Below are 14,026 nucleotides of genomic sequence, written 5' to 3'. Positions count from 1 at the left end.
AAACTACTAGGGGAGGGAGGGGCACACCTCATCAACAAGGGTACCTGCATAATCAGTGTTTGTATACCTAACCCTGAATTGTACCCCACATATTTAAAATTTAAAAAATTTTAAAAAAAGAAATGCTTTTCTCTGTGTGTGGAATTTTTTAAAAAACTTGTTCATATGCATTGATACTAAATTTGGATTCTTTTTTTAAATTTATATTGTTTATGCTTTAGTCGTTCTGAGTTCTGCCTTATAACAACAAAGATATTTATGTTGCCTCTTCATTCTCTATCCTTTATCTTCTGTAACCATTTTTACCCTTGTTTACAAACTGTATTATACAACAACTTTTCATGCTTGCTTTCAGTACTACAAATTTAAAAACACAACTTATTTTATTTTCTCTCTAATAATAGATTTAAATTTTTATTATGCTTTTATTTTCTTAATTGAGCTTTCTTTTACTCATTTATTATTGTTTGACCACATTCTGCTATTTTGTCATCTCATCTTCAACTGTGGTCATCCAGCACATTTCTGTCACTACTTTTTTCTCCTATTTTATAGATCACAGAAAAATTATATCCATTTTTGAATGATTCTATAAACAGGCTATTTTTAATCTTGCAGAAGCCATTTTATATATCTCTGGTCATTTTTTTGTTCTCCTTCATGGTATTTTCTCTTATTTATTAGGACATTTTAATAGGATCAATATCATTATTATTCATGGTGATGTTGATTTCCTGCTTTATTCATCTTCAGTCAGAGTTAAATCTGTCTATTCTAAGTGTTTTGCAGAAAAAAAAAAAAACAAAAAACCATGGAGAATGAAATTTCTTTGTTTTCTTTCTCTTTCATCCCTCTCGGAAATGAAGGACAGAGTAAATATACGTGTTCTCAAAGTAATTGTTAGTTTCTAGAAAAGTCTGATCACTCTCTCTCCTCACCTGAGGGAACATTTTTCTATTATCATAGTGGCTTGTTCTCTGTCCCACAGACAATTTACAGTGCACAATTCCCAGAAGTTTTTAAAATCAGGGTCGATCCTACTTGTACTCCAATTATGATAATTATTAGTGAAGATTTATGGACTACATTTATCAGTATACACCCTTATATGTTTATCTCTCTTTTAGCACAACTTTCTACTTTATTTTCTTTTTTCTATCATAATCAATATTTTTTATTATGGTTTTGTGGAGTACAGTTAAGGGTTAGGTGTACAATTATGTTTCAGGCACCCTGTTGATAAGAGGTGTTTCCCCATCCCGACAGATATTTGCTCTCCCCCAGTATGCTGAAGGTGGGCATGTATATTTGCCTTTGCTAGTGTGAAGGCTTAAAAGAGATGCATAAAATACCATGGCATGCATTGGGTATTTTTACTACACCTGAAGAAAATAATTGATTATGTAGAGAATGACAATCACCAGAAAATTTCCTTACGTATGTTTACATCTTTTTTGATTCATTTATAGCGATATATGTTGCACTGATAATTCCTCAAATTATTAATAATTTTTTTCTTTTTCTTTGGGTTGGCTGGCATATATATTTCAGTTTCTATTCAAAGATGGTGCAGTAATCCCAGATTCTAGGCTTCATGCTCTGTTCAATCTTTACCCATAAGCATAGACATAAACATCATTGAAGGCATATGATCAGGTAGAATCTCAGTATAGTCTATAGGCTATAACTTTCACTTCCTACTTTTTTCTATAATTTCACTGGTTAGTTCTAAAATCTTGGTTTTACTTTCTATACTTTCAGACATTTATTTAATCCAGTATTTCTATGTGTTTGATGTGTTGAGGGAATGTACATTCCTTTTCATATTCAAACCTTCGTCCTGACTGGAAGCTCCTCACCCCACCAAATACCAACTGAGCACAATCTAGTAACACCTTAAATTATACTAGCATTTTTATCATAAAATAATTTTAGGAAACTCCATATAATATCTCACAGTGTCAAAATTCTATCAGGAGAATAGTATACTCTTCTAATTACTTTTAATTATGTACTTAAATATTTATAAATGTGTATTTTTACAGATACCATTTGTAGTATAAGGTTTAGATTGACAATACAATTTAAAAAACTAAAAAAAGTTTTAATCAAGCTAGATTTTCTTAGTGATATAGAAATCCAGGGCGTGAAATTGGCACACACAGTATCTTCACACTTCTTTGGGGCTCTACTGTGACCTAAATATAGTTTCTTGGCTGCTTCATCTTTTGCTTCACAAGACATGGCCTAGATACAGGTGACAAGGCTATCCTTTGTGCATGATTCCTTCATAATAAAAACTTTGAGCTATCAACATCTCTCTGAAGTCAAATTATAGAAGATTTTTGATTGTGTTGACTGAGCTTGAAAAAATATTGATATCAAAAGTACTTTTGTCATTTACTTCCTTAAATTACTTAAACTTGGCTTTAAAAATATGTGTCTAATCAAATCATTGATATGTATGTTACTTCTTTGATAATAGTGAGAAGAGTTTGTATTTAGTAGAGAATATTACAAGATTTTGATGATACTTTGGGTATAAACAGAGTTTATTCTGGAGTTAAGAGACAAAAAGCAACACATATTTGGGAAATAATATTCTTTATAGTACTATTAGATTCCTGTAATGTAGGTCAGGAAATAACAATAACTAGAGTCTCCAGAATACAGTTGGTGCTTGACTAGAGCATAAGAGTAGACAAGAGGCAGAGTGAAGACTTCGACTAAAGGTTAGATTATTGGCATATGATAGCACATAGCACTGAAGATACTAAACCAGGTCACAGGAAACTGATTCCTAATAAAGGTTTGCAATAGCCAACAGCTTCACACGGTGGGTTACATTCCTTCGTCTTATCTCTTCATTTTTGCTACACCTTATCTCCTCTTCTCCCTTGTATATGTCCACCCATCATCCCTATCACCTTTTGCTCCTCTTTCTCTGGTAGCCAGTGATGCTGAGTCCTTCTCATAATTCTTTCTTTCTGAACACATACCTCCCAGGTGGGGACAGCAATTGGTAAATTCTGTGAAGGTAGCCAAAAGCAAGGGTTTGTAGGTTTTGCTGGTAAATCTTCTCTATTTTCTACCATCACTTGGCAATAATTTCTGAAACATATTCTATATGTATCCTTCAAAAACTTCCAGAACTTCCCTTGAGGATTTGTTTGCTCTAAGTTTCCATGGCTCTATTCCTTTGCTTAATCTCCCTATCTTTCACTTAGCTCATATTGATATAAATATATGAATATTATTATTCTTGATAATAGGAAGTTAAAACAACTTATATAGATATGAGATAGTTTACATAGCTGAAACAACTGTGCAAAATTATGCAGTGAAAATAATAGTGGGAGTGAATAGTCACTAAAACAAGTTTTAAGGTCTTTTGCCTCAGACTCTAAGACTTTTTAAATGGCTTTTCCTTAAGAATAGGTCTTCAGAGAACCAGGAAATATCTACTTTTTTTCCTGATCTACACCCATCTGAGATATGTTCAGCATTAAAGATACATTAGAAATGTATGCAATGGGATGCTTGCAGCGGCTCATGGCTGTGATCACAGCATTTTGAGAGGCCAAGGTGGAGGATTGCTTGAACCCAGAAGTTTGAGACCAGCCTAGGCAACATAAAGAAAACTCGTCTCTACAAAAACTCAATAATTAGCTGGGCCTGTAGTCCCAGCTTCTCTGGAGACTGAGGTGGAAAGATTGCCTGAGCCTAGGAGTTCGAGGCTGAAGTGAGCCATGATTGTGTGACTGCGCTTCAACCTGGATGACAGAGTGAGTCCCTGTTCAAAAAAGGAAAAACAAAAACAAAATAACAACAACAACAAAAGAAATCTATGCAACATAATTGTTCCAAACATCCTTCAAATTACAATAATGTGGAACTCTTTTTAAAACTCCTTAAATTCAGAAGACTTTTTAAAATTTAAATAATTAATTTCCATTATTGATGAGTTGTACAAAAATACTTCTGTTGATATTTTAGCCAATAGTCAATGAATATTGCTTTCTGTAATGAGACCAATATGTTTTAATTTTAGATTTCAGTACTTTCTAAAATATTCTTTGACTTTCTTTATTTTTGAATATTAATTAATGAATCTATTTCGTACCTAGGATATTTTTTCCTTAAAAAATAACTTGATCACCCCTTCCCGGATTTGCTTGGTCTTCATTCCATAAACAATGGGATTCAGAGTGGTAGGAAACATTAGATAGAGATTGGCAACAATGATATGGACATGGTGGGGAATACTTTCCCCCCCAAAACGGTGAGTAAAAATAGTGAATAATGTTGGAACATATGTAATAACAATAGCACATATGTGGGAAGTACAGGTACTGAAGGCCTTGTAATGGGCATCTGCTGATGACAAACTCACCACTGCCTGCAAGATCATAGTATAAGACACAGCGATACAAACCATATCAAAGCCTCCAATCATAAGGGCTGCCAAAAGGCCATAGATAGCATTGACTTTGAAATTTCTACAGGATAACTTGGTCACAGACATGGTGTGGGGGATAAAGTTCCCCCGGCAATAAGGCAGGCGCTTGGTGAGGAAAGTGAATGGGAGGATGAGAATGACACTTCTCAAGAAGGTGGCAAGACCGACCTTGGCGATGACAGAGTTGGTGAGGATGGTAGCATAGCGTAAGGGGTAGCAGATGGCCACATAGCGGTCCAAGGCCATAAGCATGAGCACCCCCGACTCCATCCCAGTCAACATATGGACAAAAAAACATCTGGACCAGGAAAGTATTAAAGTCGATCTCCTTGAGGTTGAACCAGAATATGCACAGCATATTAGGAACGGTGGTGGTGCATAAGATGACGTCAGTGAAGGAGATCAGGGCCAGGAAGTAGTACATGGGCTGGTGAAGGGCCTCCTCATGGCTGACGAGGTAGATGAGCCCACAGTTTCCCACTACAGCAACAATATACATGAAGCAGAATGGCAGGGAAATCCAGATGTGTGCAGCTTCCAGGCCAGGAACACCATTCAAGATAAAGAATCCTGTGGTCAGGCTGGAGCTGTTGGCCCCAGACACGATGACTGACAGGAGGAAGTCATTTTACACCCTTTTACAGCAATTGCTTTCTGCCTAGGAAAAGGGGAGTAACAGGGTTAGAGACAGATATGAAGGACTAGTTTGGACAATATAGCCCACAGATGCCATGAAAGTTCACTTTTTTTGATCACCATGATACTCTCAACTCTAGCAAGTGAGACTTTGAACTGGGATGTTTAAAAGTCATTAAACTGAGCAATCACACTACTCAACATTCCATCACAAACTTTTTCTGAGATTATCCTAACTTTGCACACCTCTCTACCAATTTTAATAACAAATTGTGAGCTAGGCTATATATGTCTTCTTCCTTCCATTAAGCCATTTCTATTCTTTCTTCTCAGATGATTTCCATGCTAGCTGTACTTGAATCTTATAACTAAAATTACGTGGATTTATATTCACAGGATCATCCTACTCTGAACCAATCATCAGTACACAATAGCACAATCTCTTTGGTTTACCATTTCTTATAGGGGCAGTAGGAAAAATTGAATGGTATTTGGAGGAATTCACAAATTCTGGGGTATCTGAGAAATTTGAAGGTTACTAATGATTTTAAAATGTAAGAAATATACATTTTTAAGCTTGAAAAAAAGAAAATGGTCTCTAAATTCTGGACTAGACCCCATGCAGGAAAGCCAGTGTCAAACATTCCTCAACATCTGGCAGCACTAAATAAATATTTGCAGTTTGATGGCATGAATTACGTGTCTATGAAGCCACAAATATAGCTTCCCGTTGCCTAAACGTTTTAGAAATCACTATCCGGGCTTGGTGGCTCAGCCTGTAATCCTGCACCTTTGGGAGGCTGAGGTAAGTGGATTGCCTGAGCCCGCGGGTTTGAGACCCGCCTGGGCAGCGAGACCTAATCTCTACAATAAATCAAAAAAGTCAGCTGGGCGTGGTAGCGCATGCCTGTAATTCCAGCTACTCGGAAGGCTGAGGCGGAAGGATCGCCGGAGTCCAGCAGGTCGAGGCTTTGGTGGCCGGGAGCGGCCACTGCACTCCAGTCTGGGCGACAGAGTGAGACTCCAACTCAAAAAAAAAAAAAAAAAATCACTGCTGTTGTCAAGTCCACTGCTCAGAGTACACAGACGTTATCAAAGGGACAGTAAAATTCAAAATAAATACACATTTCAAAGGCTCATGTTCTCTGGCTACTACCTGACTGGATCTCATATAAATGATGCTTTTCTATAAAGACGTTCTCACAATACCTCTCCAGAGATAGCACTATATGGGGGCACCATCATTTCAAAGTCCTAGATGAGAGAAACTTAGAGATTAAAATTTCTGGTGTCCACTATCTTTTATGTGTATACCATTATAAAATAAATGGGATAAAAGGAAAATGAGACCAAGTTTAATGGAAATCACCCAGAAAGAAAAAAAGAGCCATTACCTGTTAAGAGGTGAAAAGGCCTCTTACTAATATTGTCATTTGTCAACTGTCCCTATATTCCAAGCTGTTGCATTCTTGGTCAACAATGCTTTTGTATTTTTCTGAAATAGATATTTCAGAATAGAAATTGTTCAAACTCACCTCAGTGATACGTATAATCAAATCTCTATGCTAACGGAGAATCTTCAGGAGTTTTTTGAAATCTGAGATTATGTCTTCTTACATAAGATTTTTAGTTTCCCTGGGGAATATTTGGAAAGATGTCCCAGACTGCAATTAGGTGCATCAGAGGATTTTGTCTGGAAAGGAATGAACTTTGGGTCTGGAGGAAATAGATCTATATTTAGCCCTTCGGGTAGAAAAATACAGAGAAACAAAAACAAAACAAAAATGCATTAAAGCCTGATGCCATTTTCCAAATGGTAAATGTGGCATATTTGGTAGTGATGAGCATAATTTTTACAATTTTTTATCTTATTACAAAAGAAATATTTGTTTAATGTAGAAAATATGGACACTATAGAAAAGTATAAAGAGTTGGAAAATCACTTGTAATCCTAACACAGAGGAATAGCCACTCTAAAAAGTTTTCTGTATTTTATTTATTAATTTTATAATTATTGAGTATAGTATTGAGAGTTTAAAAATAAATTTTAGATAAGGGGATTGTATACACTGTTTCTCTAGTATTATTTTATAAACATTTTGTTAATGCTATGCATGCTATCAAATAAAAAATTCAACAAATAAAAACTTCTTTCTATCCAATAGTTGTACCAAATTTAATTACACATTGCCTTACTCCTGACTGTTTCTAACTCTATCAAAGATAATTTCTCTGTGAATATCCCTATACACTCTGTTTGCATTACTGATTTTTCCTCTTCACAGATAATAGGAAATCGTATTAAAGTGCATAAAGCCAAAAAGCAAGGGCAATTTTAATTATTTCAGTAAATATTTAAAAAATCAATAAAGTTTATGGTGATTTTTGCTTCCATGCAAAGTGAGTTGACTATAAGTTTGGACTATTATATGCTCTCTTCCCCAGCTGCACTAGTGAGAGAACTCTCTCTTGGTATTTAAAATTGAATTAAAATTAACTTCATTATCACTAATTATGAACATTTTTCAAGTGTTTTTAGTCAATTTTTTCCTCATACATTGATTATTTAAACCCCTCTTCTGATCATATTCTGTGGAGCTATTAGTATTTATTTATTGATCGTTAGTCACTTTCAAAACTAAAATGGAAACTTATTTTCTGTTGTATTTACAAATATCTTTCCAAATTAGTGTTTGCTTTAAATTTTATGTTATGGTAAAAAGTGATTATATTTATGAATCTTTCCTCCCTTTTCCTAAGAAACCAAAATGAAACATAAAATGCAATTTTTCTATACTTAAACTATTTTGTATAATGGTATGAAGTAGAATTTAGAGTTGCATCTCACATCTTATCTTACTTCTCAGAAGGTCTAAAGTCTATTAAAGACTAAAGTCTGATGTATGCTTTACAGGAAGTTTCTTTTATAAGCACTTAAATTTAAAGTATGACTTGCTGTTTAGCTTTTTTACTTTTTAAAAATCTATTTGGTTTTTAACAGATTTAGAAGGTACAAGTGCAATTCTGTTTCATGAATATATTGTATAGTGGTGAAGTCTAGGCTTTTAGTGTAACCATCAGACAGATAGCGGACATTGTATCTATTAGGTAATTAATCATCCCTCACTCCTCTCTGACCCTCCCACGTTTCCCAGTCTGCAATACCTATAATTTAATGTTTGGTTTAACTTTTAGTGTTAGCAATATTACATAAATATTATAAATTATAAAGATTACCAAAGTAACTACTTAGAAAGTCAACTTTCATTTAAATAAAACATGCAGTTTGGTTAAAAAAACAATAGAATACACGCACAATTATTTTGACAAAATGTAAATAAATGCAGCTATTAAAAAAATACAGGAGGGTCTCAGTGTAAATTCTTTCCTTTTAGATCTAAAAACTTGGGAAAATGAAAATTGATATAAAATGTTGGTGCCCTAACATGACACCATGACCCTTGAACTGTTTATACTCAACTGCATCAAGACCACCTAGGAAGCTTTTTAAAAGATAGTTAATAGGATGCTCTATAATCTATCACTTTTGCTCATAAATATTTATATTAAATTTGGCATAGGCATTGACAGACCTGATTTATTTTTTCTAGTTTTTATGTGATAAAATACACATAAAAAACTTACTATTTTAATCATTTTAAATATGCAAATCAATGGTATTAAATGCATTCACAATGTCATGCAACAAACACCATTATTCATTTCCTGCACTCTTTTCTCTTATAAAACTGAAACTCTACACTCATTGAATAACTCTTCTCTTCTCCTCCCCCAGTCTCTGGCAACCATCATTCTTTTTTTCTATCTAGGATTTTGGCTATTCTAAATACCTCATGCAAGTGAGATCTTTCGATATTTGTCTTTTATTACAGGCTTTTTTATTTAGCATAATGCCCTCAAGTTTCATCTATGTTGTAGCTTATATTAGAATTTTCTTTCTTCTTAAGGGTGAATATACCATATTTTGCTTATCCATTCATCCATTGATGGACACTTAGGTTTTTCCATATCTTGGCAATTGTTATAATGCTTCAATAAATGTGGGACTACAAATACCTCTTTGACATACTTATTTCAGTTCCTTTGGGTATTTTACCCAGTAGTGAGATTGCTAGATAATATGGCAGTTCCCTTTTTATTTTTGGGGGGGATGTTTCATGCTATTTTCTACAGCAACAATACCATGCTACAATCCTACCAAAAGTGACACATGTTCCAATTACTCTGCATCCTCACCTACACTTATTATTTTCTGTTTATTTTTAATAGTGACCATCCAAATGAGTATAAAAATATGACATTTCATTGAGGCTTTAATTTACATTTCCCTAATGCTTATTGATGTCAAGCCTCTCTTATGCACTAACCATTTGTATATCTTTGGAGAAATAGCTATTTGAGTTCTCTGCCCATTTCTTTTTACTTTTTTATCTTTAATTTAATTTACTTTTATTTTATTTTAGAGTTGTGGAGCATATGTGAACATTTGCTACCATAAGTAAATTGTTTACAGGTAAGATTTGAGCTTCTAGCAAGCTCTCTCCCCTTGGCAATGGAGATGGTATTCAGTGGGTAGTTGTGTGCCCCCAACCCCTCTCTCACCCTCCCTCGTTTAGCAGTGTCCAGCATTTGCTGTGCCCACCCTTATGCTAGTGTGTCTAATATTCAGGGCTTGCATATGAATGTGAATGTGCAGTATTCAGTTTTTTATTTCTGTATTAGTTCACTTACAATGGTGGTCTCCAGCTGCATCTGTGTTGCTGCAAAGGACATGATTTTTTCTTCTTTATGACTGTGTAATATTCCATCATGTACATGTACAACATTTTCTTTAATATGCCCATTGAAAGTAGGCTGGATTGGTTCCGTAGTCTTGCTATTGTGAATAGTGTTGCAGTGAACATATGTGTGCAGGTGTCTTTTTTACTTCTTCCTTTCTAATTGGGATGCCTTATATATTTTCCATGCTTAATTGCCCTTGATAGGACTTTCAGTAATACATTGAATAAAAGTGGTGAGAGTGCACCCTTGTCTTGCTTCTGATCTCAGAGGCAATGCTTACAACTTTTCATCATTAAGTGTGATGTTAGCTGTGGGTTTGTGATAAGCTGCATGGCCTTTATTATGTTAAGGTGCACTTTTCCTTTATCTAATTTATTGCGAGTTGTTTTTTTAAATTATGAAATGATGTTGAATTTTGTCAATTTTTTTTTTCTGTAGTTACTGAAATGGACATATATTTTAGTCCTCAATCTGTTAATGAGGTGAATTACATCTATTTATTTGTGTATATGAAAACGTCCTTGCATTTCAGTATAAGAGCCACTTGATCATGATGAATTATTCTTTTAATGTATTGTTAAATTTGGTTTGTCTGCATTTTGTTGAAGATTTTTGCATCTATGTTCATCAGGATATTGGTAGTTTTCTTGTGTCCTTGTATGACTTTGATGCCAATGTAATACTGGCTTTGTAAAATGAGTTTGGAAGTATTCCCTCTTTTTCAATTTTTTTGTTGAAGAATTTGAGAAGACTTTATATTAGTTATTTCAATGTTAGGTAGAATTCAGCAGTGAAGTCACCATGTCCTGGCATTTATTTATTTATTATAAAGATGTGGGGTACAATTCAGGGTTAGGGATACAAACATTGATCATGCAGGTACCCTTGTTGATGAGGTACACCCCTCCCTCCCCAGCAGTTTCCCTCAACTGCCAGTCCCACCCCCCCTCCCCTGATAGTTTTCCACTACTGCCAATCACTTTCTTATAGCATTATAATTGTTCAAGGTCACCTTATGACTAAGAACATATGGAACTCAGTTCTTTATTTCTGTAATAAATCACTGAGTATGATCGACTCCAAATCCATCCAGTTTGCTGCAAAGTCCATGTATTTGTCATTCTTTATGGCTGCATAATATTCCATTGTGTATATGTACCACATTTTTAAAATCCAGTCCAGTTTCAATGGGCAAAAAAAAGAGAGAAGTCTCAAATAAGTAAAATCAGAAATGACAGAGGAGAAATTACAACTGAATCGAAAGAAATAATAAAGTGTTGTAAGAGACTACTGCGAACAATTACATGATGACAAATTAAATAGCCCGAAAGAAACGGATAAATTCTTTCACACATACTTCCAACAAACACTGAATCAGGAAGAAATATAAAATGTGACCAGACCAAATATGAGTAAGGACATGAAATCAGTAATAGAAAATATTCCATTAAAAAAAAGACCATAGCTTTTTAATTTGTTAGCATATAGTTGTTCGCTGTAGTCTCTTACAACACTTTGTTATTTCTTTGGATCCAGCTGTAATTTCTCCTCTGTCATTTCTGATTCTACTTATTTGAGTCTTCTCTCTTTTTCATTAGTGAGTGTAGCTAAAGATTTGTTAATTTTGTTTATCTTTTTAAAAAAACAAATCTTAGATTCATTGATATTTTCTGGGTTTTGCTAGTCTCCTTTACTTATTTCTGGTCTGATCTTTATTATATTATTCCTTCTAATGGTGCGGGTTTAGTTTTTTCTTCAGTTTCCAGTTTATCGAGGTGTTATCTGGCAGTTTATTTGAGATTTTTTTAATGATGTAGGCATTTATTGGTATAAACTTTTCTCTTAAAACTATTTTTTCTGCATGTGAAAAGGTTTGCTATGTTGTGTTTCCACTTTCATTTGCCTCAATGTATTATTAATTTTGCTTTTAATTTCTTTTTTGAAACATTGGTTCAGAAACATGTTTAATTTCCATATATTTGTGAATTTTCCAAAATTTCCCCTATTATTGATTTCTAGTTTTATACCACTGTGATTGAAAAAGATACTTGATATGATTTCAGTCTTAAATTTGTTAAAGGCTTTTTTTGTAGCCTATCATATAATCTATCTTGAAAAGTGTTCCAAGTGCATTAGAGAAAAATGTGTATGCTGCTAATGGATAGAATATCCTATATGGTTCTGTTAAATTCATTTGGTCTAAATTATAGTTTAAGTCCAATGTTTCCTTATTGATTTTCTACACAGAAGATCTATCCATTGTTGAAAACTGTGTCTTGAAGTTCCCGACTGTTATTGTACTGCAGTCTAACTTTCCCTTTATATTTATTAATATGTGCTTTATATATTTAGGTGTTATGATGTTGGGTGGAAATATATTTACAATTATTATAAGATCTTGATAAATTGACCTTTTTATCATTACAAAATATCTTTTTTATTTACAATCTATTCCCTCTAATAAATATAGTTACTTCTGCTCTCTTTTAATTTCTATTTGCATGAAGTATCTTCTTCTACCTTTTAACTTTTAATCTATATGTGTCCTTAGAGCTGGAGTGAATCTTTTGTAGGCAGTATATAAGGGTCTTGTTTGTTAACTAATTCAACAATTCTACAACTTATTAAATAATTTTATTCTTTTTCATCTGAAATAATTATTGATAGATAAGTACTTGCTCTTGTCATTGTGTTCATTGTTTTCTGGTTGTCTTGTAGACACTTTTCCTTTCTTCCTCTCTTGTCTTTCTTTGTGAGTAGATTATTCTTTTTTATAGTGGTATGCTTTGATTCATTACTTTTTATCTTTTCTGTAGTTACTATGGGTTTTTGATTTGTGTTATCCCGAGTACATAAAACATCCTATATTTATACAAGGCAGTTTTAAGATAATAACCATGTACTTTCAATTACATTTAAAAATTCTATATTTCTACTTTACTGTCCCCCACATTTTATGTTTTTGATGTTACATTTACATCTTTTTATATTGTAGATCCTTTAACAAGTTATTGTAGCTGTTATTTTTTAGTTTTTTCTTTTAACATTAATGGGAATAATATAAGTGATTTACATCCCACCATTACTGCATTAGAGTATTCTAAAATTGACCATGCACTTACTTTTGCCAGCGGATCTTATACTTTCCTATGTGTTTGTGTTACTAAATAGTATTCTTTTTTTTTTTCAGCTTGAAGAATTTTCCTTAACGCTTACATGCTTCTGGAGACCATTATTCTAAGTATATTAACACAAAACCAGAAAGCTGAATGCTGCATGTTCTCATTATAAGTTGGAGCTAAACACTGGATACATTGGAACATAAGGATGGGCATAACAAGCACTGTAGACTCTCAAATAGGGAGTTATAAAGGGATGTAAGAGTTGAAAAAAACATCCATTACATACTATGTTCACTATTTGGGTGATAGGCTTCATAAAAGCCTAAACCTCACCATCATGCAATACACCCATGTAATATGTACGCTTGTATATAAAATTAAAAAAAGAAAAATAATTCCCTTCAGCATTTCTTTTCAGGCAATTCCAGTAGTAATAAGTTGCCTCAGCTTTGAATTTCATTTTTACATTTAATCTCATGCATGAGAACATAAGATATGAGACCAAAGTTTAAATCATATTTATATATTATAAATATTTTAATATATAGTCTGCATGTTTAGTCACTTTTTCCAAAAGTGTTTTCTGAAAAATTATTTTCCCAACTTTCATTATTACAAAAAAAATTGCTATTCCTAAGTGGAATGTTTCTATCATTCTTCTGCTTAAAAGTTTTCATTGTCTCTCTAGTTCTTACCATAGGTTAAAACATGACTCTATAAAGTTACCTCACATCACAGACATATGACTTTATATTTTATATAAAGCAAGACTACAATAACAAAACAACAAAAATGTAATAAATTAATTTGTTTTTTGCTTTTAATAATATAAGCCCAGAAAGAACTGGCCCCAGATTTGAACACAGTTAACCTTACTTTTAGTCCCTTGAATGTGGCACATTCTTTCCTCAAGACCTTTGTGCAGGCCATTTTCTATTTGTGTGTGTGTGTGTGTGTGTGTGTGTGTGTGTGTGTGTGTGTGTGTGTGGTTTGAGTAGGAGTCTCA

General features: G+C 33.5%; 1 protein-coding gene across 1 annotated transcript in view; it reads right to left on the bottom strand.

Annotated features, from left to right (window-relative positions):
- Positions 1-4,123: 4,123 nt before the first annotated feature.
- Positions 4,124-14,026, bottom strand: part of LOC103268967 (olfactory receptor 52N2-like) — a 15,175-nt gene continuing 5,272 nt past the window's right edge. The window contains 2 exon segments of the mRNA XM_021716829.1: positions 4,124-4,753; positions 4,755-5,068. Of these exon segments, the coding sequence (XP_021572504.1) occupies positions 4,124-4,753; positions 4,755-5,068 (944 nt within the window).

This window comes from Carlito syrichta, unplaced genomic scaffold, assembly GCF_000164805.1.
Source record: "Carlito syrichta isolate Samal-C Ts95f unplaced genomic scaffold, Tarsius_syrichta-2.0.1 Scaffold308998, whole genome shotgun sequence".
Lineage (NCBI taxonomy): Eukaryota > Metazoa > Chordata > Mammalia > Primates > Tarsiidae > Carlito > Carlito syrichta.
This window is presented reverse-complemented; position numbering and strand designations above follow the sequence as displayed.